This window comes from Hyperolius riggenbachi, chromosome 8 (assembly GCF_040937935.1).
Source record: "Hyperolius riggenbachi isolate aHypRig1 chromosome 8, aHypRig1.pri, whole genome shotgun sequence".
Taxonomy (NCBI): Eukaryota; Metazoa; Chordata; class Amphibia; order Anura; family Hyperoliidae; genus Hyperolius; species Hyperolius riggenbachi.
This window is the reverse complement of record NC_090653.1, coordinates 91,023,906-91,051,424: the sequence shown is the minus strand read 5'-3', so window position 1 is coordinate 91,051,424 and position 27,519 is coordinate 91,023,906. Positions and strand designations below refer to the sequence as shown.

The window sequence follows — 27,519 nt, the reverse complement described above, 5'->3', positions numbered from 1 at the left end:
ACACACACACATACACACACACCACACACACACACACTCTTTAATTGTTCAACTATACATTTAGCCATTTGCCTTAAGTTCAGTTTTAAAGAATGCCCAAATATTTTTTGAGAGAAGATGTAGACACTCAACCTAGAGGAAATTGAACATCTTTTTTTGGATTCTGTGTATGGGTTTCATTAATAAATATTTCTAAAATTGGGATTTACGATTCTGATCCTTGCCACACGTCTCTTTCCTTTCTTTCCATTTATAATGTTATGAGCAAAGAGTATGAAATAATTCTCATTTGCATTTTTTTTTCACTAGAAACACATACCTATGCAAATGATAAATTAAACATTTAAGGTAATGTATTGTAAAAGGTAAGGAATTTTCATCCCGCATTTAATTTAAAATACTTGTTATAAATACCCCCTCCCCAACCTAATCGGCATTCCTGTTCAATCAGGACTACTTAGCTTATAAACCCAGCAAACAAAGCATCTATAAGACTCCCCCCATGAGGTTCCAAGAACTCAGAGGGTACATTTATAAAAAAATATAGGGCTGTTGCCCACAGCAGCCAATCAGGAGTCTGCTATCATCTTATAGCCCGTAGTAGAAACAAAATTACAGCTGACTCCTCATTGGTTGTTATCAGCACCACATCACTTTTTTTGCACTGGCTTTTTTTAAGTATCCCCACTGGATATTAAAAATCAAAGTTCTCAATGCCACCTGAGAAGCAGTGACTGCAAATTGAACAAATATATTAATAAGGACAATACGGCAAGATAGAATAGAAACATAACCTATCCATGCAAAATATATCTCCTTTGGTTTACATATCTTGATATGTGGCAAAATGCATTTCACATAGCTGAAAAGTAGTTTGATAAAGGCTTCCTTTTTGAGGATAAATAAAATATGGCTCCCTAGCTTGCCATTGTATCATATGTACTCTAGATGTGGGTTAATCAGATTTTAACTCTAATTCGACCAATCCAAGCATCCTCTAAATATGTTCTCTCCTTTTTTCCCTGTTTGATTCATGTTGCCATTTACCTTAAATGTCTTGTTCATACTGCTTTATAAAGTACAGTTCCTTTTGCAATTGCTATGTCTGCTAAATTAAAGTGCACGTGTTTTCATTTTATCAGAAATGTTTACAGTTGATCTTGGGTTCAATACTTCAGTATCATTGTCTTTCTTAATTCAACCCTGCTGACACAGTCAAAGAAAATTTCACCATGTGCGAAATGTGTTCACTATGTGGACAATAGCTTTTCTCTTGATTAGATGTTTACTGTTGGAATTGGATCCAGACAGGAGATATCTTCAGGTTTCTTGAATCCTGACATAGATGACATCCTACTTGAAGAAGATCACATGGCAGAGATCGCAGTGTCATCACTACACAATCAAAGTCACATGGTCTACTCCAGCACGGAGGTATAGAGCTTCAGAGATGTCAACTTCATTCATAATATGTGTTTGACATTTTATGTTGTTTTGTCCAAATTTTACGTTCAGTTAAAAATCTTTTCAAGAATTCCTGAATGGTTAATAGTATGTTGGTAAGGCTTTCACTGACTCTGGCACCAAGTGAATTGGACAGCAGGAAGTACTGAAGGAGAGAAAGATTTAGGCTCATTTCCATGGTGGCCTTTTTAGGTCATACCGGTTTGTCAAATGGTCTTGGGAATGGTGTGCCACTAGATGAGGATATTTTCCTGCAAACTGTGTTGGTATGATTCTCACAGCGACATCCTGGTCTTTTAACTTTGTCATAGCCTTTCTGACAGAGATTCAGGCAACCTTTGAGAGGAGGGTAGCAGCATAGACAGGGCATGAAGAAAGAAAGGAAGCTCATGACTGCCCAACGAGCACAGCAGGATCCCTGGCTGCAAGAGCAGGGATTATCAGCACAGTTGTCCTCGTCATCGGAAGAGCAGTGGTAGAAGAGACCTTTGATGCAGCAAAGGCAAGTTCCATATTCAATTACATTTTTGGCCGAGCACAAACAGCGCTGGTTACATATCCAACAAGAAGGGAGTTTCCGAACTTGCGTACATTCATCACAGATGCAACGCCCACATTCTTCGCAGATGAACTGATGACCTATGTATCTATCTGACTTTTCCATAATCCCTTTTATAAACTGATCTTGCTTCAGGTCACCATCTTTGGGCTGTGTCCTCATAAGTGAATGCCCTGAATGAGATGGAGTGATTCCAGTTAAGAGTCTCTGGTCTGAAGCAGTGGTACTCCTTGAAACTGAGCTTATTGTACTGGAATGGCTTAGATCATGAGTAAGATGTTGTGATTGGTGTTGATGGCTTTGGCTGCGATGTAGGTCCTGGTGATTATATGTCACCAGGTGGTCATTAGGCCACTCTTGTTTTGCAGCATGTTGGGAAAGAGAAGGATTAGACCAGGTCTGCATGAAGGATACGGATGGTCGGTCCACATAATCATTGTTGGCTCTGATTGAACGAATTTGGTCAAGGGAAAGAACTTGCTGGATGTCTCCAGTTGAAATATCCATGATTTTGTTGTCCCCTTTCTTTTGCCTTTGACAGTTACTCTTTGGATCACAATATATTCAAGTTGTATCCTCCATCAAGGTACATCAGAAGACCCTGCAAAAGAGAACACATTGACGTTGTATTTTTAGAAATTGCTCTTTGTTACATAATGCATGTTTTCAAAAAAGTTTAAGATGTATTTCAGAATACCCGAACAGCTCATGGCGAGTCAGAACCACGAGGAGATTCTACAAGACCAAAGCATATCTTTTTAGTATGTGGGTTTTTAGATTCCATTTGGCCCACCTACAAAATGCTAGTGGTTCTGGCTCACCATGATCTAACTTGATACGTTGAAACTCTTGATTACCCAAATACTCCCTAATAGATCTGTGTTAGTCCATGCCTTGCACTGGTGAATACCAACAAGCCTAACATAGCTGTATGCACATTAGAACAGTATGGCTGTGTAACATGAATAGGCTATAGGTACACTGTATACACATAATTCCAAGTGTGTGTCTTTCTTCCATTGACAGAAAAGATTTATTGTTGCATAATTAGTAGTATTACATCATGGGAGATCTTTCTTGCTCACATAAAGCTGGCTGGATAGTGCAATGGTTAAGGGCTCTGCCTCTGACAGAGGAGACCAGGGTTTGAATCTCAGTAAGCCAGCATCTATTCAGCAGGAGACCTTCGGCAAGTCTCCCTAACACTGCTAATGCCTATAGAGCACGTCCTAGTGGCTGCAGCTCTGGTGCTTTGAGTCCGCTAGGAGAAAAGCGCTATATAAGTGTTTGTCTTTGACATAAAGCCGAATTATTGCAAAAACCTTCCGTTTTAACAAGGCAAAATCATATTTAGCAATATAAAAGAACAGAACCATTTACATAATAATATAGCCATAATTAATACTTTTAATACAACGTCAACAACAACAAAACATTTGTAAAATATTTTCCCCCATAGGACCCAAAGCCCATAAGCTTGTCGCAGGTCAGTACATAGTGATGTGTACAGGGGAAAACGTTTTAGGATCATAATTTGTCTTGGCAGTTGCTTAACAAACACAAACAAAAACAATACAAGGACAGACAGTGTGTATATTACAAGTCAAGGACATTATAAGTATAGTGGCAGTAAGCAATGTGAGAATTGTTCATTTTCAGTTCTGTGCTGATTACTTTCAAGTCCTAGCAGCTCTAACGTGGTTCAGCATTAAAGCGGAATATATCCCTGCATTTCAACTTTGCTCTAAAACATTATTTACAGTATAATATATACAACCAGCATTTTTTTTTTTACTAGACCAGCATTGGAAGGGTTACACAGGGCTTTAAAGTTCCTGGAGATTTCTGCAGACACATCCGAAGCTTACATAGATACATTTTGTTTACATAAATGTATCTAAGTGTGGCATGTGACTCACTCTCTCTGACTGAGAAGGATCTGGAGGACAGCCATAGAGTGTATAACATTTATCACTTGTTACATTCTATTTAGTTAAATGTATCTATCTGAACTTCTGCATATCGCTCCACGGAACTTTAAACCTCTGTGTTTAACCCTTCCAATGCTGGTCTAGTGAAAAAAAATGCTGGTTGCATATACTGTGCTGTAACTAATGTTTTAGAGCAAAGTTGAAATGCAGGGTTATATTCCGCTTTAAGTATGGCTACCGCTTGAGGAAAAAAGCTGTTCCTGTGTCTAGACTCTAGAGGTTTTGGTAGCGATTGACCGGAATCTTACTCCTGAAGGCAACAGCTGGAATAGCGCATGATCACATGGAAAAGTGTAAAATATTAAACTATACAGTAACTGAAATAATGCTAACAGGAATAACGCACAAACATGTAGAAATGCATACAATATTGTATTTCCAATATGATTCCATGTGACTAGTGTTTAGTGTTCTGTACTGTACTGCTTTGACTTGAACCATGGCTGTTCACTGCAGTTGGTCTATCTGCGCATAAACAAACCCACAAAAATAAATGAAGCTGCCAAAGTCCAGTCCTCAGAAAAATTCTGTAAATCTCCATAATTACTTCCGCTCTAGTAGATTCTCTATTGTATTCCACCACCACACTGAATGGGAAAACAGGCTTATCAGAATCATACAGGATACATATAATAAAGACGCCTACAAAAAGGTGCCGATATTGCGACTAGTAAAATATTGGTAAAATTAATAATATTCGACATTTAAAATGTTAGTAATATTTACCGATATTTTACAATGACCTAACCCTATTAACACAGGACCCTGCCTCTACCGATGCCTAGCTCTGGACCTGAACTCTTACACAGGACAGGAGGAAAACATAGAGAAATGAACCCTGTATGTATTTAGAGTTTAGCCTGTCTAATTCCACCTCATCTGTGACTAGCCACAACTGTAACTTGATCTCTCAGCTGTGCCAGCTGGCTGCCTCGGTAAAGCGGCTAATTTGTAAACACAGGATGTTAACCCTAGGTCTGCTTCCATGAAAGCCGGAAGTAGACACAGTGCAGATTCATTGCAGGATTTGTATCAGCTGTAACAAAGAAATGTTGTTTTTCTTTAAAGGCTACTATGATGTTGCTCATCTTTTAGAGCAGAGATAAAGTTCAGGTCCTCTTTAACCCTCCCACTCCCGATTCATAGCCCATAACCCCCCCTTGTTGGTGCTTAACACCCCCCCCCCCCCCCATTGCCCTCAACCTTTTACCCTCCTCCCCCTCTATTAGTAGCAGTGGCTGGATAGTGACTGGTTAAGGGCCCTGCCTCTGACACAGGTGACCAGAGTTCAAATCTTGACACTTTCTGTTCAGTAAGCCAGCACCTTGTCAATTAGGAGTCCTTGGGCAAGGCTCCCTAACACTGCTACTGCCTACAGAGCGTGCCCTAGTGGCTGCAGCTCTGGTGCTTTGAGTCCGCCTGGAGAAAAGTGCAACATAAATGTACATAAATGCTAATAACATTGTGCTCTATGCAGCGCCCATTTTAACCGCTATCCACTCTTTTTACCTGCCAAGTTATAAGGTCTGGGGACCTGGGGCAACTGCTCCCTTTAGGGCCAGGCAGAGGCGAGAGAGGCTCCAGCCTCAGGGCGCAGTGTAGGAGGGGGCGCACAACTCACTCAGCTATCATTCCCCTATTGTGTTTGAAGCAGAGAGAAATATGAAAAGGGGTTGCATGTCAGTGACTGCAAGCCAGATAAGTAGAGATTAAAGTGTTGAAGGGGGGGAGTTAGGGGCCCTGGGGCCTCGCTTAGTCTAATAGCAATCAGTGTGCGACAGTGTCTCAGCCTTGGGTGCTGGAGGACCTTGTTCCGGCTCTGGCCCCCTTTACCCATATTGTAGCGCTGGCCCTGTTTACTACAGTGCTGCCACATGGGCTGGCCTGCAATGGCAGTAGATTGAAGTCGTTGGATTTGGCTCTAAAATAAATCTGCACAATATTCAATGTAAAAGATGTGTACCCTCTGAATACACAGATCTTACTAAGGGATTAGGGCACCAAGTCATCTGTGCCCCAGGATTCAGCTACATAATATTTTCTTAATACTATACCTTATTATAATGTGTATTAAAAAGCACTCGGCGAAAGTTTTAACTTAACTCCAACCACAAGGGAAACACATGACCTTATCTACACTGTAGACTGCTTAGAGAAAACCACTTTATTTCTTATTATCCTGGCTGTAATTGCTTTTCCAGGCATCTCTCCCAAGAGATTCCTCCAGGAGACACTAGTGGAGAAAGCAAAGTGTCATACTACCATTTACACTGTGCTGCCTAATGTACAGCTTGAATAATCTCCTCTGCATATCTTAATGGAAATGAATAATGATATATTTTTCATATCCATCCCATCTTAAAGGATGCCTCACAAGCAATTTCATATTCTAAAAAACAGACATACAGAATGTCCTCAGCGTTCTTTTTGGGTATAATATTTATTTCACAGGATGAAAAGTTGTCAAAATCCAAGTAGAACAGATTTTATTTTGAACCAAACACTGTAACCATTACACATTTTTTTTTCTCCTTTTCATTTCTAATTTTGTCAAGCACATTTTCCTTTATACAAAACCGTATATCCGTTCAAAATATTTAAAAAATTGTACCGAGTCTTTTTTAATGTTTTTTTGTTTTGTTTTTTTGTTTTTGTTTTATGCATTTCACTGTTAAGTGTACCCAAGGTGGCACATGTGACATGAGAAAAACATGTGTATGTACAGTGCAAAACACATTAATAACCAGGTTGTTTATGTTTTGTTATTTTTCTGCCTGAAAGAGTTAATTTTCTGGCATGGAAGTGACAGCTTCTGTCTTGTTGGTACCTTATCAGTTGTCAAAAATACAGTAAACCTCAATGATAAGCAAATTACAGCCACCAACGTTTTCCTGGCAAAATACAACTTCTGAGCGCAGGGACAGATAGAAAAAGATCACTAGTTCATATATTTTAACTCTAGGGCACTTAATAGACTGCCATTTATCAGAGAGAATAAAACATTCCATCTACTTTGTAAATGTTTAAATATAAAATAAAACCATGGGATATCTAAAAAGGTCATTTTTAGGAGTAGGAGGATGAATACAATTGTTTGTCTCATCAGTTTATTTTCACTTTAAAATGAGCTAGGTGCTTAATGAGGCACTATAGTGACATATAGGCCTCAATTCATAAAGCATTAGCGCAAGCGGTAATGCTGAAAACAGCAGCCTTTACCGACCACTTAGCAACGTGTCAATTCATAAAGGCTGTTACCGCATGAAAAACTACAATTACCGACCAAGGAGATACATTACCGACTTGGCTGTAGTTACCTCCAACACATGTCAGTAAATTGTCAGCAAATGTCAATTCATAAAGCCTTCAACAAGCGGTAAGCCTGACAATAGTTACCGACATCTCTGGTGAGGTCTTAACAATGCAAAGTGCAGGGAGCCGAAGTCTGTGTGAATCATCTGTGCAGGCAGGGAAAGTCTGAGTGAGTCATCTGTGCAAGTCATCTGTGCAGGCAGGGAAAGTCTGAGTGAGTCATCTGTGCAAGTCATCTGTGCAGGCAGGGAAAGTCTGAGTGAGTGATCTGTGCAAGTCATCTGTGCAGGCAGGGAAAGTCTGTATGAGTCGTCTGTGTGAGTCATCTGTGCAGGCAGGAAAAGTCTGAGTGAGTCATCTGTGCGAGTCATCTGTGCAGGCAGGGAAAGTCTGTGAGTCATCTGTGCGAGTCATTTGTGCAGAGAGATGTCTGTGTGAGTCATCTGTGCAGGGCAAAAGAGAGATATTGCCACACTGCTCTACTCTACCGCTCAATGGGCTGCGGTAATTTACCGACCTTCAATGGCAGCTGGGAAAATCTTTATGAATTAGCACACAGACCGGGAAAATACAGAGTGCGGTATTTTCCCGACAAGATTTTTTTTATCGCACTGCTTTTTATGAATCGTGGCCATTGTGGGATGCAGTGAATTATGCAGTACTAGGTGGACCAAGCCCGTTAATATAACGAGCTCTAGTACCTCACAACCTCCTCCCACCCCTATGACCGCTACCACATGTATGCATGCATGTGTGCGCATGCCGAGCGCGTACACATGCCCGCCCACATACTTGCGTGCACACACGCCCGCCCCCCCTGGCCCCGTCCTCCTCCTGTCTCAACAGCTACACATGTGCAGTAGCTAGAACACTCGGACACAGGGACAGAAGGGGTTTGTTATAGAGGATACCCACTTCTGCTGTCATTTTCCCGAAACACATCAGAAACACTTCCTAAATCTATATATTGTGGTACATTGGTATGAAGCCCCACCCTACAATTGAGGTCAGGTATATTTTCTACTGGCTTTAGAACTCTCAAGAAACAAACTTTACGCAGAGATCACCTGGCAGGACTAAGTGTCACCACCTATGAATATTGGAAAAAAATAAGCATTTTTATTCATTACATTATGTTCACAATAGTTCATCTTTAATATAGTGATAAACAGAAATAGAAATATAATGCAGCAACGTCTAGAGATGGTCAATGAATTGCAAATAATATTTGAAATTGGATTTATATATATAAGAGTTGAATTTGAGAGATTTAATCACAAGCTGCATGAAACGTGCATGTAAGCATGAATTATTGACATCACATGGACCATCTCTAGTAATATCTAGCAAATGATCCATCTCCTAACAGATAAAAGTGGCCCTCAACTCAGAACTTACTCTCTGCTCTAAAAGATATGCAACAGCATTATAACCTTTAAAGAAAAACATTTCTTTGTTACAGCTGGTAGAAATCCTGCAATAAATCTGCAGTGTGTCTACTTCCTGTTTCATGGAAACAGACATAGGGTTAACATCCTGTGTTTACAAATTAGCTGCTCTGCCATGGCAGAGGAGATTCTTGAGCTGGCACAGCTGAGAGATAAGAATACAGTGGTGATTAGTCACAGATGAGGGGGACTTAGACAGGCTAAAATCTCTAAATACATACAGGGTGCATTTCTCTGTTTTCCTTCTGCCCTGTGAGTGAAGAGTTCAGGTCCACTTTAAAGAGGAACTTAATTGAACTGAATGTGGCTTTATGAATAAAATGTCTTATCTTGTACAATATTAATGCATTCATTATTTAGTCAATGCTTGCTCATTGTAAAATCTTTCATCACCCTTTACTGCTGGCAAGATACATCACTGTGAAATCATTGTTTGGTGTGAAGTGAGCAGAAACAACACCAGGTCTGCCAGAGTGCACTGGGAGGAGGCTTCATGTCAACATAGCCTAGGCTAAGCATCATTGGGAAGGTGGAGTTACATACCAATATACAGCAATACAGCAATACTGAAACCAAGGTAAATAATGTAAAAGTGGGTATTCTGAATAATTTACTACATTCAACTTAGTTGTTACGGAACTTCTTTAAGGCAGGGAACACACTTGACTGTTTTCTTGCGCGTTTCCTGCACAGAAAAACTGAAAACTCATGTTAATCAATGGGCTAGTACACACTTAATATTTTGTTCGCGCGCAGAAAAAAAAAAACGGACATTCTGCATCATGACTCTGCACATTTTGTCAGTTTTTTGTATCGATTACATCAGTTGCTATGAAAAAAACGCGCGCGTTTTTCTGCATAGAGACACACTTGGTGTGCAGAAAAAGTATGCAGGAAAACGCGCGCAGAAAACTGAAAGACAAGTGTGTTCCCTGCCTAAAGGGAATATCCAGGCAACAACAAAAAAAATGAGTTTCACTTACCTGGGGCTTCTACCAGCCCCATGCAGCCATCCTGTGCTCTCGTAGTCAATCACTGCTTCTTCAGTCCCCCGCTGTCAGCTTGCCGACCTCGGAGGTCGGCGGGCCGCTTGCGTACATTTTTATGCATTCCCGCTAGTGCAGGAACAGTAACACATACATTTTTACGCGTTACTGGTTCAATGCGTAAATTTTTACGCATGGAACCACTAACGCGTAAAAATGTATGTGTTAATGTTCCTGCACTAGCGGGAATGCATAAAAATGTACGCAAGCGGCCCGCCGACCTCCAAGGTCGGCAAGCTGACAGCGAGGGACTGGAGCAGCAGTGATTGACTACGAGAGCACAGGATGGCTGCATGGGGCTGGTAGAAGCCCCAAGTAAGTGAAACTCATTTTTTTGGGGGCCTGGATATTCCCTTTAAGGAAGTAATTAAGGATTAAAAGAATGAAAAAGAATGAAAAATAATAAGTGACTGAGTTCTTGACATTAATCTTAAATAAAAGATATTTGCTAAAGATAAAAAAGCTATACTATATTTTATAAATATCAATTAGAAAGCCTGTGATCCTTATATTAACAATTATACTGTATATTTTTGGCAAGCCTGCAAGATCACAAGCTAAAGAGAAACCGTGACCAAGAATTGAACTTCATTCCAATCAGTAGCCTTTTCACAAATGGATCATCAGGGGGCGCTGTATGGCTGATATTGTGGTGAAACCCCTCTCACAGGAAACTGTGAGGACCATGGTCCTGGCAGTTTCCTGTCTGTGAACCTTGTTGCATTGTGGGAAATACTGTAGCTGTTTACAGCTGTTTCCAACTGCCAAAAAGCAAGCAGCATCACCTGCCAGCAGTAAAAATGTCACCATGTGATACATGTTAGAATATAAATCAGGGAGAGAAAAGCTTTTACAATGGGCAAACACTGACTAAATCATTTATACATAATTATTGTGAAAATATAGCACTTTTCTATTACATTATTTTCACTGTAGTTCCTCTTTAAGTATCCACACAAACAGACTTTCAAAAAGGTCATAAAGTGTATTCTACCAAAGACTGTCAAAGGCCTCTTTCAGACGGACAATTGAACTGGGTGCTAGCATCCCATCTGCCATCCACATGTGTACTTTTGGCACAATTTAAATACAGCTGAATGGTAGAGGTTGTAACACCATGAGTGTCAGCGATTGACAAGTGGTGGCGTTACCCATCGCCAGAGGACTGCAACATGTTGCGTTTAAGCAGTAAGCTTTGCTGCAGCCACACTCAGATGTGACTCCATGGAGGGCTGCTGGTACTGAGCGCTAGCAAGCACACGGCTGGTGTAGGAGAGCTGACAGGGTGAATTCACTGTCTGAAAGAGGCCTAAAACTACAAAAACTCCAGTTGAATATGGCTGAATAGGGTGTGCAAAACTGAATGGCACACTGCACAAGAGTTACAGAGAAATGTTTGCACCCTGTATCCTAAAATATGTGTGGTGTTCATTAGTGAACGTGTATTTATATACAGTGTTGCAACTAAAATATTAAGATTGAGCTGGTAGAAACGTCTATTCCATGTAACTTTTACAAGGTCTATTAAATAGGTGAGAATGGGTGATTCAGGGATTATTTGGGGGAAAATATATCATTTTTGTTCGCTAAATTTGTGGAAGCTCCCATTATTATATTTTTGTGTGTTCACCATTTTTCAGTAATCATTTCAGTTGCAAGTATTGCGCACGTGCATTCAAACATTTATAGTGGTAAGTGGGAAACATATCAGTTTGTCAAAAAATGGAGTAATCTTTTTGTGTGTTTGGGAGCAACAAACTAAACAAGTGGAGAGCCGGGGAACAGTTTCTTAAATGTTTCATAGGCACTATTTATCTCTACATCACTTCAGTGCATGATATGGAACTACTTTTACATTTCTTAATCACCATTTAAAAAATGTTCGATGCATTTCAGTAGAATTTCCTTTCTCTAATTAAAAAAAAAAAATGTATGGCCACTTTTCAGACCTAATTCACCAGAAATTGGACAGGACATTAACTTAATGGGGACCGACGTAGTACGGATCTACGTCCAGCAGGTGGTGCTGTCGCTCTGACTGGACGTAGATTCAACGTCTGGGAAAACGAAGCATCCCGCCACGATCGTGCGCACCTGAGAGGGGAGATTAAACTGTCATATGACAGCTGACATCTCTCCTCAGTGATCAGGAGCCATCTCGTGTAGCTTCTGATCACGTGATCACTACGATCGCCGGCGGATTGTAGTGATCACTGTTAGAGCTGCGGCGGTAGGGGGGAAAGAAGAGGATCTACTCACCTTCCTGCCGTTCCCCCGGCGATCTGTTCTCCCCTCCGCTCTGGCCGGCATCCTCGATTACTCTGACGTAAGTATCGGGTCCTGACTTGATGACATCATCCAGCTGCGACCCAGAACTTGGCGTCAGTATGAGCGGGGATGCCGGCCAGAGCGGAGGGTTCCACAGTACCTCATCACTGGAGCCTGGAAGATGGGTAAAGGCTGCTGGCTACAGGGGAGACATCTGGCTATAGGGGGGACACCATGCCCAGCAAGCCACACTCAGGATCCAGCTGCCTGACCCCCCCAAATGTGTCGCCCCCGCCCATGCAAAAATGTCTGGTCCTTAAGAGGGGGTTAGTCAGTCGGTCCCAAAAGAGTTCAAAATAGGAAGTAAATTTACTCTTTGATGCACAGATTACCATTCTGCTAAATAGGCTCCCAATGCCGTCTTGTCTGTTTTTGGGTGTTTATATTTGTCTCTATGATATTAAGCGGTTTTAGCTTAACCATGATTATCTGACCCACAGAAATGCTGTTTTAGGTTTGCAAAATAGAAAGTTGGGCATTTTCCTTATATTTTTGTTACTATTTATTATTTACTGTTTCTTGTGATCCAAACTGTTTTATTAGAAATACATTTTTCACCTTTGTTCTGTTGAGTGTTTTTTTCCATTATTGTATCTGTTATTATTGCATGTTTCAATCAAATCTTGTTTGCTTTTTCAATATGAAGAAGAAAGCCTCTGGATCCTCCAGAAACTTCCTGGACCCTCGATTGCACCCATGCTCCCCTACGTCCAGGAGCATCACTTGCTACTGTGCAGGCGTGGCCGTACTTGCACTGGCACAGTATGGTTTCACCTGCACAGTAACATTGAGCCACTCATGGATGAGCGGCTTGAGCATAGTGCACAGACATGGCCATACCCGCAAAGCCGCAGTACAGCCACACTTGTACACAGCAGACAGCGTTGCCATGAAAAGATATCTGACCAGCTCTTGTTGGATATATTTAGAAGGTCCATGCATGGCAACGGTGGGGGCAAGGAGGACTATCAAGACAATTCAGTTTATCTGGGTATTTAACTTTTTAGTTTTCTGCCATCTTGGGCTCAGTTTGAAACCAAGCGAACTCAGTCCCCTCCTTTTCTTTCAGCCAAATTATTACACAGGGTTACAGTTATTAAACTGTAGCCATTATTTATAATTGTAACTTAAAAAACCCAAGACGCCTAGTAAAATCAGCAACATAGTCAATATTTATTTAAAAAAATAGTTTTAATTAAAACAACACAAAATTAACCACAAGTTTATAAACTTTCCAGAAGTAGAATCTACAGAATGCTAGCACCATTTTCCTTTAAATAGTCTCCTAATATTACCCATGATACTAAAATTATAACCATAAATCTAGACTTACAAAAGAAATTACAACGGCGTGTCAATACATTTTATCTTTATTCATTTTCTTAATAAATATGCTTCATATTTTTTTTTTCATTTGTTTTACAAATAAAACATTACAAGCTATCTTGGCCAATGGCCACTGCGTGAAAACTAGTGGAAATAAAAGGGGAGGGTGTTTCAACAACCAATCAGATTCATTTTCTAACAAAATCATTTTACATTGGCTATTGTTTATTTCAATTAACCTATCAGGTTTAGGGGACTCCTGCCTCACTAAGCTGCTCCTATTGGTGAACAAGGCTAACTGTCTGTCACCATATTTTGTTTTGTAATGTGGATTTCAGAATAAGTAGGTGCCTGCCTTTAATTAACCTAGAACATATTTTTTCTGTGAAAGGGATAAAAATGAAGCCCAGGACCTCAAGTGTGGGAAGTATTTGTCACTTGACAGGCAGCCTATTGGGCCAATCAAAGTGCGGGGATCACATTCTAGAAATACACTGGACCGAACAGGGCGGGATTAAAGGAGCGGTCGCTATTTCAAAGGAGCGCACTTTAGTTACCAACCAACGCTAGGAAGCACTACCGCATGCACAGACATTTAAACTCGCGTTGCTCAATTTAAGATGTGCTGATTTAGCAGCTTAATGATTCAACCCCGTTTTATTTGACTTGCTCTACTGTAACCCTTCAATCTGTGTTAGTTTCTAAGACTTGCCTACTAGGATGATTCCAGTGTCAGAGGGGGTCACTGATTCTATGTCTGTCACTACATCCTGTAAGTTTGGCCAACAGACACATTCCTAAGAGCAGTAATGAGAGTTATGAGAAAGAATGAAATTGAATGTGCTGAATCTGATGTAGAATAGCACAGAGGGGAAGTCAGAAATAACTGATGCATCATCACCTAGTATAGTAAGGTAGATAACAAACTGATTATTATACATATGTAAATACTGTAACAACACACATAGTGGACTGGGTTATCACAGAATAAGAAAAACAATGAAAGTCTGTACATGGCTTCACAGCATAAGAAGCTTAAAGGATACCCGAGGTGACATATGACATGATGAGATAGACATCGGTATGTACAGTGCCTAGCACAGAGATAACTATGCTGTGCTCCTTTTTTTCTTTCTCTGCCAGAAAGAGTTAAATATCAGGTATTCAAGTGGCTGACTGACTCAGACAGGAAGTGACTACAGTGTGACCCTCACTGATAAGAAATTCCAACTATAAGATACTTTCCTGGCAGAAAATGGCTTCTGAGAGCAGGAAAGAGATAAAAAGATTCAATAGTTCATAGATTTTAGCTCTAGCATACTTTAATGAATGTGTCATTGAGCAAAAACAATATTGGAGTTAAAACTTAAAAAGTAGATTTAAACATAAAATAAACATAAAATAAAACTGTGGAACTGTCATTTTTAGGAGAAGGAAGATAGATACAATTGTTTGTTTCATTAGTTTATTTTCACCTCGGGTGTCCTTTAAAGCAAGTGGTTGCCTGGTTCAGAAGATCATCAAGGTCTTGGCAGGTCTTCTGGGTCCCAATCACTTCCGATGACATGATATGACATGTGATCGGGATCCAGGAGAATGTATCACTGTTACAGCGCCAACCGGGGGTGGAAGAGGGGTAATGGAAGTGACTCTTCCAACACCTGTGACAGTCTCCTGGATCTGATCACATGTCCTATCATGTGATCGGAACTGAGGTGACCTGCCCGGGAGTACATCACCACTGCGGTGGAGGAAGAAGAAGATGAACGGACAGGTATGTATCAGCTCTCCCTGCCACGACACCTACCCCGCCTCCATATACCCCACCGAGCCTGCCAGGAAAAATTCAGCCCTGCAGCCAATAAAGGAGTCAAACTCAATCATTTAAAGGGCCGGAATCTACAGCATAGTCTAAGTGGTGGGCCAAATATTGTATTAAGATTTAACATTTATTGAACAATCTCAAATTAAGCAATGTAATTAGATTGACCTTGAGTGGCCTGTTCCTACCCCTTCTGCTGTGTAGCGCAGTGGAGAACTTTAATATTTACCTGCACCAGCATGGCTTCACATCTCCTCCGATCTTCCTGAGAGTCCCACTCTATGCTGCATACCTCTGTTTCCTGAGACATGTCACGTTATCAAGAGATGGAAGTATGGAAGCACAGAGCATTTGCCTATCAGGAAGTACATAAGAGATAACGTATCGCTGGAGCAGACAAATGTTTCACTGCTCCATTGCAGTACTCTGCTATGCGGGGAGATGGGGAGGTGTGTAGGTGTGTATGATTTACTTGTTACTGGGGGGGGGGGGTGAGGGGCTTGGATCCAAGGAGGAGGACTGAATTCGCCCCTCGGGCCTTGTGTTTAACACTTGTGCTCTACACTGACATATCTTCTATCATTTTTTGAGATTGTAGTGAAATACATTGTATTTGAGACATACTCAAGTGCAGAAAAAAAGCAGAAGTCATACATTTTTTAAACACAGGAAAAAACAAATGGAAAGAATTCAATCGATTGTGAAAAATATGCGATGCCGATTCCCAACAGTAGACAGTTGAATTCAGTGGCCAGTGTGGCAGCACAAATCAAATAAGTGTGCTTCCTGCCTAGACATCAGGACGGAACCAGACATTTTTGAGCAGTGAACTTGTGTCTACAATACTAGCAGATACCCGATTTTGTGGGAAATAATCAGGCTCAGTCAAATTGGTGTGAAAACCTTGTCCAATGTCTATTCCTTTCATCAAGTTAGACATGCTTACTTCTATAGGTTTTAAGCCACAAAATGCAGTATAGTAAGGGCAAACTGGATCAACTTTAAGAAGAAGCATGTGAACAGTTTGATAAGATTTGTAATGTTCTGATTTGTCAGCAGTAAGTGATCAAAGCAAGGCAGGGCCTTACGTCTTGTGCAAAACTAGATCAAGGATGTTGAACTCCAGCCCTCAAGGATCGAGGTCTTCACTCATTTTTGGCACAGCTTAAATTAATTGACAAGACAGAATCGGGAAAAAATCGGGAAGGGCTTAAGTTCGACACCTGTGCGCTTGATGGCACCATTGGCTGGTTGGGGCCGACTCTACCAAGAGTATAGCAAGTGTACAGTTATCCCGCCGCTCCCCAATACTTTGGCGAGAGATTTGGAGTGTCTAGCAAGTTGTTCTCCTCCTTACGACTTTTGCTATGTTGTGTGCCGTGCAATCATCGCACCACCCAGGTTTCACAACAACAAAACTCAATGCTTGGCTCTAGGCTAGCAATAAGTCTGTACAGAACTCGGCTCTGACCAATCGCCAGAATGTTAAAGTCCTGAGCCCTGTGGGCAACATTAATTGTGCTTGTGTACGCACCTTTACAAATCCATCACCTGATAAAAAGGATCACCTGCTACATCACAAATTCTGGTACATACAATCAACTCTATAAATAACTGTAAACTGTCATCCAAGTTAAATAAGAGCCCCAGAACTGCTATTCTTGATTTTCATAAATCATCTCCTAAGTGGATGACACAAGTAGGAGGACCAGGGCCGGGCCGAGGCATAGGCTGGAGAGGCTCCAGCCTCAGGGCGCAGTGTAGGAAGGGGCGCACAATTCATTCAGCTATCATTCCTAATTGTGTTTTAAGCAGAAAGAAATAATAAAAGGGGATACACAGCAGTGACTGCAAGTCAGATAACTAGAGATTAAGGTGTTGGGGAGGTTGTGGGCCCTGTGACCCTCTTGTTCTAATAGCAATCAGTGTGTGACGGCTGGGTGGGAGGGATGGAGGGGCGCATTTTGGTGTCTCAGCCTTGGGTGCTGAAGGACCTTGTCCCAGCTCTGGGAGTTACAGAGATTTTTATCATGTCATTTAGCAAATATATTATCCAATTATTTCTTCATGAGTACAGTAACACAATTCCTTCTTGGTGAAATTATGGAATACTGATGCATGTACTTTCTTAATTCTCTGAACAATTGGAGTTACGTAACCACTTCAGGACCATGCATAGGCATAAATATACGCTGGTCCAGATATGGTGTAGATTACAATGGCTTTTTGTGTTGCCACCATGATCACGCACATGCAGTTTAATTGGCTCTTGACCTTGTAATCACTGTGCTGCACAGACATGCTGCTCATATATAGATTTGTGGAGAGACAAGGAGGGAGGACTGGCAGTGCACAAGTGGCTTCTGGTGGGGCTGGGGGAGTAATAAAACAATGTGCTTATCCTTCATGTGCTATTTAGTGATCTGTCTCTGCCCCTTCAGGAAGATAGATTCTCAACAGAGATGGAGCCGAATAACCATCTCTGCTGAAGATTGCCTCTCCCTTCCGCCCCCCATGTAATCTCCCACCTCCCAGGCCTAAATACGAACACAGTCCATCAGCACACCAATTAGGATGCAACACACTTTATTGTGCAGTATTCCACATCATACAGAACCAACAATTGTTTTGGGGCCTCGCAGGGTCCCCCTTTATCAAGGTGTTTGGTAAAGGGGGAACCTGCAAGGCCCCAAAACAATTGTCAGTTCTGTATGATGTGGAATACTGCACGATAAAGTGTGTTGCATCCTAATTGATGTGCTGATGGACTGTGTTCGTATTTAGGACATTGCCTGTGTCACCCCATCAAGCACCCAGCTTCTGATGGTGTGCCTGCCTCATTTCTTCGATTGCACCTCCCAGGCCTGTGATGAGTGCTGTAGGCTCACCTGTTCCCCTGGAATGACTTTTTGCTAACACCGGTGTCCGTCGTGGTTTGGAATTGCCACTACAAGTGACTACACCACATGACACCGGCGAATGTAGTAGCGTTTGCGGCGACAATTCAAAAAGATACCGGACACTGGAGGAGGTGAGGAGTCGTGCCAGGAGGACAGGTGAACTTGTAACACTCACTACGGGCCTGGAGTACACATACACTTGGACAGAGACTGGCCGAAGGTCCGACAGAGGTTGGGAAATCGGGCACCATAACTGCCACGCAACCAATTGAGCACCTTTCGACTGTGATTTTTCAAATTGGCTGGATTGATCAATTCACTCAATTTGGACGGAAATGAATCGCAATAATCGATCGTGTGGCCATGTTGTGGCATTGATCTTGACAGATTCTATCATTATGATGGAATCGGCTGAATATCGATGCTAAAAATTGAGTAATGAATGCAGGGCCGGATTTACAGCTCAGGAGCCTATAGGCACAGATGATCTGGTGCCCTAAGCCCCGCCCCTCAGCACAGGTCATTCCTCCAAGTTACACCCCCTTACCTTATGAAACACCCTATTTCACGGATCCCAAGACGCACCTAGGTTTAAACGACAAAAACCTGGGGGAAGAAAATATACTAAACCTAGCATAACTATGGTGCAGGAGCATCTTATGGAGCGTCCCCATCCCCCCTTTCCTTACACTAACCAGCCCTGCTTCCCCAGTTACAGCAACCCCTCCCTGTTACAGTAACCCCCCCCCCCCCTTATAGTAATATACATTAATCCGCCACTTACAGTAATCCCCTTACAGTACTTCCCCCTTAAGTTACATTAACCCCACTAGTTACATTAAGTACAGAACAGTGGATTCAGTACTTATGCTCCCTTAGCCCCTTCAGCTGGTCTTTGGTCCCTCTGCTTTACTCCGGACACGATCCTTGGAAAGCCCGCAGCAGCAACACATGCCTGTCCAGGACTGTCCATACCCTCCAGTACTATCCTGGGGCTTCAGTCACAGCATCCTGCGGTTAAGCATGCATGCAGAGCACTCCAAGGCTCTCCCGCTGCTATGTGGCCAGCTTTTCTCTCTTGTCTTCCAGCAGACAGGCTGACCCTCACGACCGCCCAGCTTCCTTAAAAAATGATCCACTCAGCTCCCCTCTCCCAGCCCGGCTTCTGGCAAACAGATACATGCGGCTTTGGACGCGCATCGCCGCCCAGCTCCTCTCTTTTAAGACAGCCACCAGGGATATTCGCTGTGCGGCTGATGTCTGCAGGGGCGGCATTGTGCTGGGAGCGGGCATGCCGGGTAATCTCCCGCTCTTCCGCGCTGTTGTATACGGGACGGTGCATTAATGAATAGAGAAGCCGCCTGCAGGCTACCAGGGCGGCATTGTACTGGGAGCGGGCAAGCTGGGATGAGTGATTTTGCATTCTGCCGCTCTCTTCTGCTGCATAGGGGGACATTCAGGAGCCGTGCCTATGACCCCATAAGGCGCCGGTAGGCATGTGCCTAGAGTACCTTATGGGAAATCCGGCCCTGAATGTATGGGTACCCTCAGTGTCCCTTTTGTCACCCACTATTATAAACAATGTTATCTCACAGATACTTACAGATAGAATTGAAGCGTTTGGTGCCAGAGAAATGGTGTCAGATGCAGGTTATGTAATCTACTAGTTTTGAAGAAAGCAAGATGCCACCCTCCATGACACAGAGAGAATTCTTTCTGCAGCTCTGGTCAGCAAGGTTAGATGCCAGTGCTGAAATACTGGTCATGTGACCTGTTGCTAGCTTTCCTAAACTAGTGTATACAACCCCTAGAGGCATATAAGCAGACAGCAGGAAACCCCCACCTTTATTTCAAAGTGTTTTTGTGTGGCACAATTCCCTTCCCAAACTTGTTGTGCCAGCCCACCTATGTGAGTGTTGCTAGGGGGATCAGGGAAGAAGCTAGGGGAGCAGTAGTCAGCAGCGAAGACCATAACACCTGCAGTTTTCAGAGAATAATTACATAATTACAGGATCTAACTAAAAAAACCATTACATTTCGTACCAGGGTATTTGATTTTAACCTGGTCACCTAGATAGCTGTGGGGGCCCTTTTCTGAGACTTAAGTCACATTTTCAAAAGAATATGTAGTCAGCATGACAGTATACTAAGGGGAAAAATGTCACCCACTGGAAGATGGAAGCACTAGCATCTGTTACTATTATCTCACCAGGGGTCATTCACAAAACTTATCTCATTAATTATCTCTCCTTATCACTTTATTAAATGTTTTACCTCTCCATATTAGTCTTAACTCATGAGTTATGTCTCATTTGAGGGTTGATTCACAAAGCTTCTCCCTTGAATTTTCTCACCATATTTATTTTTCACCCCAATCAGAAGGAGGGCTAATTTATGACACCAACAGCAGCGATATTAAGCCCCTGTTGCTTGCACGGGGCACATTCCTCTGCAAATGCCAGAGCTCCAGACTTTATGGCTTAAAGGATACCCAAACTGAAATGTGACATAATGAGATAGACGTGTATGTACAGTGCCTAGCACTCAAATAACTATGCTGTGTTCCTTTTTTTCTTTTTCTCCCTGAAAGAGTTAAATATAAGGTATGCAAGTGGCTGACTCAGTCCTGACTCAGACAGGAAGTGACTACAGTGTGACCCTCACTGATAAGAAATTCCCATTTTTTAACGCTTTCTTGCTCTCAGAAGCCATTTTCTGCTAGGAAAAGGAGGGTCACACTGTAGTCACTTCCTGTCTGAATCAGGACTGAGTCAGCCACTTGCATACCTTACATTTAACTCTTTCAGGCAGAGAAAGAAAAAAAGGAACACAGCATAGTTATTTGTGTGCGAGGTACTGTACATACACATGTATATCGCATTATGTCACATTTCAGTTTGGGTATCCTTTAACACTGTATTGTTGCCCTTGATAAAGGAATGCCCTTGATAAAGGAATCATGAGCGTCACCGAAACATAGGAAAAAAAAGTTTTTTTAAAGCAAACCTGAAACGCTAATAAACTTAAAATGAGATATTGCATTGTATGTGTTGTACTGCTAAGAAATAGAATAATAGTAGCAAAGAAAAGACTTTCATATTGTTTTCTGATAGAGGAAGAGTTAAAAAACGTCAGTTGTTATCCATGCAAAGAGCTTATCTGAGCTATTCGACTCAACTTTGGTTGAATACAGGCCTGTTTTCTGAAGCACTTAAACAGCCAAGAAACCGTGAGAGACAGGTTGAAATAAGGTTTTACAGCAGGAAAGTTCAAAGGGTTATTATTTCTGCTTTGTTTTATAGCTTAAAGAGTGGGGTTATAAAACTGCAACTGTGACAGAATGATGCAATGTTATAAAATGCTTTTTTTTTCTACTCATATTCTATTCATTATCCGTTCTTTCACATACAATTCATTATATCATACTTTTTTTGTTTCTTTTCGCTACATGTTTGCTTTAAGCCTAACTGGAAGAGGAGTGCTGGCTTTTTATCTTTACTTATGGTTGAAATAGTGAGGCCAGGCACCCTATAGCCTCTTTACCCATATTTCATTGCAGTATCTAACGATATTGGATTAGACAGAAAAGGGCCCCTATTCAACTAACATGTAACTTGAAAGTGCTGGAAAGCTATTTTATAGTGAAAATTAAAAATGATCTCCTAGGAGAAAACTCAGGAGAAAAGTTAATTGAATAGAGACCAATGCGAGATGCATCAAGAGTTAAGACAGTTAAGGAAAGACAAGTTGTGAGTTCATAAGTAAGGTGCATTAATTCATGAGATATTTTTGTGAATCAATCCCTGTCTTTCTTAGCTCATAATTATTCTCTCCTTTTCTGTTTATCTCATGAATTATCTCTCGCTAGTGTTGCTGTGAAAATAGGCATGGTAAGATAGTTCAATATAAAAAGCTTTGTGAATGATAGACCAAGTCGCATATAAAAATGAGGCATGCTGAACATATTGCTTATAAGAAGCAATACCTGGGCTTCCATATCCTAGTCTACACTTGTCAAATGATCAGTAGTGTAACACTAGGGAGTGCAGAGGTAGCAACTGCCCAGGGCCCCTGGACCAGAGGGGCCCTCCTTCAACTGCTTTATTAGCTCTTTATTGATGCTAAACTGGTAATAGTCACCTCTATATGTGCTCTGATTACTTGTAACTTAAAGTAGACCTGAACTTTTGCACGGGAGAGAAGGAAAACATAGAGATGCACCTTGTATGTATTTAGAGAGTTTAGCCTGTCTAATTCCCTTTCATTTGAGTCTAATCACAAGTTGTAATTTGATCTCTACCCTGTGTCACATGACTGCCATGGCAGAGAGTGCAGATAAGCTCATTTGAAAGCACAGGCTATTAACAATATGTCTGCTTTCATGAATCAGGAGGTAGAAACAGTGCAGATTTATTTTAGGATTTGTATCAGCTGTAACAAAGAAATGTTTTTGTTTAAAAGTTATTATGCTGTTGTGTATCTTTTAGAGCAGAGAGGAAGTTCTGAGTTCAGGTCCACTTTAATAGACTCTTCTCCTTCTCAGCCTACACCTCTCTGACACTGCAGCTGTCCTTGGAAGGCTTTGGTGCTCCATGCCAATTGTCATGTATAGACTGCTTGAGGGGCTCAATGTAAAACTTGCAATGGGGCCCAGAGCTCCAAGGCTAATCTACTGAAAATGAGATGTAAATTTTGATTGATTGTTTTATCCATTTTACTGTAAACTTAGCTAATGACATCCATATTATTGCTGAGAACAGTTAAACCAATAATGAAATAGCTTAAAGAAAACCTGAACTGAAAATTAAAAGTCAAAATAAACATACACAGGTGATACTTACCTCTCGTGTAGTCTGCTCCTCAATCTCTTTCTCCAGTCCCGCGTTCTGTTTGTCCACTGTGATCAATGGAATTCTCCAGCCTCCATTTTGAAAATGGCCATTACTCCATAACCGCTTTCTGGTCAGCACACTGTTAAACTGTAACATTGCCCACTTGAGCCATAGGGAAACATGGACATTACCTGGCACTTCAGTTGTCCTCTCTGCTATAACTGACAGCAACAGATATATAACTGACAGCAACTGATTTATTTCAGTTCTGACAAAATGTTGTCAGAACTGGAAGGGATCATTGCCAGAAGAAAATGGTGCACTTCTGAGAGGAACTGATGGCAAGGTAACTATGTAATGTTCATTTGAAGTTACCTCATGTGTTTATTTGAAATCATTTTACTCAGTTCAGGTTCCCTTTAAGTAAGCCACAGTAAAAGCTAGGTAAGCCATAAAAACAGTTATTATTGCTACTTTTACTGGTACTGTAATGTATTCTTTGTTATTTTGCACACAAATGTTTGCCTGGAAAAAACTAAATAAAAAATTGCCTGTAATTGTTGCATACCACTCCCCCCCCCCCCCCCCCGGCAATTTTGCACTGCAGGCCCTGGAATATACTACTCCTCCACACATCCATGTTGTATATTCATTTTATATCTTCTTGACAACATATTGTATTCTTCAGACTTGTATATCTATTCATGTTTTGTCTATTTTGTCCCAGAACATCTCTAGTCTTTTTAAAATGTTGTAGACATTCACATACAGTAAAATATAGCAGCTAAATGTAAAGACATTAAGCAATATAGATAAGCATCTTAGAAAGCTATGCATCATTTAAAATGGTGCATGAACATTGGACTACCATATTTGCTTTTATTACATATGCAGACTATGGTTAACAATTGCATCCTTATCTTACTAGAAGTTTACCAGAGGGGGTCTATCGGACTCAGATTGGACTCCTGACTCCTAACAAGATGGCAGCACTGTGGACACCTCTGTTTACATGCCCCCTGCCTTTTTGGATAGGTGAGTTGTCTGACATGGTTCACTGGGCTCTAGGCAACAACCTGGTTTGCCTTCGTTTGATCCAGTTGTGGTATAACTGATCGTTGTACAGTCTATAATGATAGGCAACATCTACAGTGCCCTAATTGGTCTCGGTCATGTGATCATTTGCATAGGTCCCAAGACTGAGTTTGGAGGTATAACTTTCTATTAATGGTAAGAATAGTAATAAGAATAGGATTTTAGCATTTCAAATGGTGATCCCAGCTTACATAATCCAACAAAAGTACCTGTCTCCAAATGAATAAGCCCACTATAATATAATCGCATGAGTTAAAATCACAGACATCCTTTATCAAGGATAATTTAGAAAGATCCCTTTATCTTTTACCATTCAAAAAATAAAATCAGCACAAACAAAAATAGAAGAGAAAAACAAACAAAATCTAGAAAATATATTAAATATTTGTGAACACTATCCTCTAAACCCCTGTAGAATTGAGGGACTACAAGAAATCATGAATACAGGGGCGTAGCAATAGGGAGTGCAGATGTTGTGACCGTAACGGGCCCTTGGGCCAGAGGGGCCCTCTTTCAACCACATTATTAGCTCTTTATTGGTCCTGTGCTGGTAATAATCACTTCTATAGGTGTTTCGACTAGTATTAATCATTAACAAACTGTTCTCCATCCCCTTCTTGCACCTCTGACACTGTGGCTGTCCTTGGCAGATTTTGGTGCACCGTAACAATTGTTATGTATAGAGTGCTTGGGGGGCCCAATGTAAAACTCACACTGGGGCCCATAACTCCTTAGCTACGCCACTGCATGAATAGATAGTTTATAGTGAAAATAATGTCTTCTCTTGTTATTAGCTGGGACATCGCTACAGGCCAAACATACCATGCAGGCCAGAAAATGGAGAGAAGAGGGTGGAGAGAAGTGTGTGAACTATGAGGCCTGAGCAGCCATCCAATAGCTAAGCTTGTCTTAGAATGGAAGACAGGCCTGGGCTAAACAATGAGGCCAGAAAAGAGAAGGGGGCAGTCCCAGGCCAAGTTGAGGAGAAGCTTTCTGCTAATCAGTCTGTCAGAGGAATCCTCGGGCCCTTACACAGCATATTGGTACTTCGCATTGGGTGTGTGAAAAAAACATCAGCAAGGCACAGACTTTTAATTCAGTAATAAGACTGTTGGATTTACCCTACAAATATTAGCCTTGTGTTCAGTGTGACGTTAAAGCCAACCCTCAATTAGTGCTGCCCTAGACAATTGCCAAAATTGCATATCTGGTCAATAGGTCACCTTAATTCACTGGATTTTTTACAACTGGTCTAAGCTGCAGTCTTTAATGGAGACTGCATTTTCCATATTACTAGGTAATAATATGAGGCAAGCTTCTCAATGGAGCAGATTGATAGAAACAGACAAGGAGGGAAACGAATGATGTGATGGGAGTTTGTTTTTAAACCTGACCTATAAAATACAAATGTGATTGGCTGTGTATTACTTTGATCCAGTGTGTTACACATCTGTATTCTAGCACCCTTTATCTGGCCAGCAACTCATTATAATCCTTCAGCAGCTTTCAGAACAAGATGTTTTCTGCAGCGTTACAAGGCACCAGGATGTCACTGCACCCAATGTGAACAGTATGTTTTCCCTCTGTGTGTGACGTTTGTTGTAGCTGGTCGGTACCATGAGAACTTGCTGTACTCTATTGATGGATGGAGAGTAGTGATCTAGCCAAGGTTACGAGGACCAGTGAATACAGAAATGCATTCTTTTGCTGCATCAGTCTTCATCTCACCCCCACTTCTCACATATAGAACTTCACATAGGACTCCTCTGCAGTTTCTCACAGTGCTTAGATTATACTAGATTCGATTTTGATATCTTTTTTATAATGCACAATGGTATTTTGAGAGCATTTTTTTTCCTTTCTACATTTTTATTATAGAGGGATAATGTACGGTAATCTAGCATAGCCCATAAACCTCGTAAATATTACATGCTATGAAATGATCCCATGTCATTGTGGCATCATTAATGTGCCTCGACTTACCCTAATTTTCCATGTTCGATGTTATCCAAATGAGAGACTCTGCAGAGCTGCATTGTCCAGATTAAGGAGTGGTTAGGTTAGTTTTATTGTAAATGGAAGTTATAAATCAAAGGCAATATATGATATTATTCTAAAGAAAAAGGTGACTGTAGCTTAGAAGCAGTTACTGATGTAATAAAATATGGCTTTAGGATTTCCTTTTAAACTTTCATTAGGCCTGATATCATGGCTATTGCACTGAGACGGACTGTGTGTATTCTATTCATTCTGCATTAGGACTTGTGCCATTTTATGTCAATACATTTCAATTTTGAGTGCTGCTTATGTTATATTAGCCATTCATATATCACAGTATGTTGTATTGCTTAATCTCTTCTTAGTATAGTACCTGTTTTGATCACTTTAAAAAAACACACAAAACCATCAGGTTAAGGTGCCAATACATAAAGCAAGTTTGATCTCTGGCCTTTTCAAAAATGTGATTGTTTATCCCTTCATTTCCAATCTAAGGTTGTGTTGAATAGAGAACAAGGATCAAAACGTTTCAATACTTGGCAATTCAATCACAAAATCAAATTGTACATAGAGATGATTGTTATTATTGCTTGGTATATGAACATCATTAGAGTTGACTAAGCTACATTGAGCTTATGTGAAAGCAAGGTTAAAAGTGCATAGTATGACTTATATCTAACATTTTACTTGAGAGTACACTGTAGCTACATCTCTATAGTACATCCACAGTGAATGGTACTTTGCTGTGACTGGCTGCCTCCTTATCTGTAATGGAAGGATTAATGTCCACTGCATTTCCTGAGATCAATTTTCATGTTTCTCATAGTCAATACATGATGGCACATTGAAGATTAGGTGGAATTTTGCAAATGGTAGAGGCAAGTAGTCCTCCTGGCTAGTACCATTATCCTTTCCTGACTGATTTATCAATGTAATACCTTGATACAATACAAAGACACCCATGTTTCCCTAACACAACAAGGCAAAGTGCAATGATAATGAATAAAGTACCAGAAATAAAACCAGCCAATCAGATTTCAGCTTCCTTCAGATTACCCATGTCAGAAGAATGGTTATGTATTACCGATTGGTTATGAGTTACAGCTTTTGTAAAAGCAACATTAAAGGCCACCATTCGTGTCATTTGCATTGCCAGCAGCAGCAATGATGTGCAAAGTGCAGCAATGCATGTCGACCAATAAAAATTCATCTTTCTTAAATTTGGAGAAGCCAGAACAACGATAGATGTTTTCTGATTGGTCGAGATGGATTGTTGCACTTTACACATTACGGTTCGTGTTATTAAATGCAGACAATCCTATTAAACCTATGAAATAAATAGGAAGAAGAGGGTTTAGAAATAAAAAAAATAGTATACCCGGTTTACCTATGTGCATA

At 41.0% G+C, this 27,519-nt stretch overlaps 1 protein-coding gene across 1 annotated transcript in view; it reads right to left on the bottom strand.

The window, feature by feature from the left end:
* SPRY3 (sprouty RTK signaling antagonist 3) overlaps positions 1-27,519 on the bottom strand; it is a 27,971-nt gene continuing 452 nt past the window's right edge. The window contains exons 1-2 of the mRNA XM_068249545.1: positions 27,509-27,519; positions 1-2,624 (exon numbers count right to left, since the gene is read on the bottom strand). The exon at positions 27,509-27,519 is cut by the window's right edge and continues 452 nt beyond it. Coding sequence (XP_068105646.1) covers positions 1,658-2,530 — 873 coding nt within the window. The 5' untranslated portion in view covers positions 2,531-2,624; positions 27,509-27,519 and the 3' untranslated portion in view covers positions 1-1,657. The remainder of the gene's footprint in view (positions 2,625-27,508) is intronic.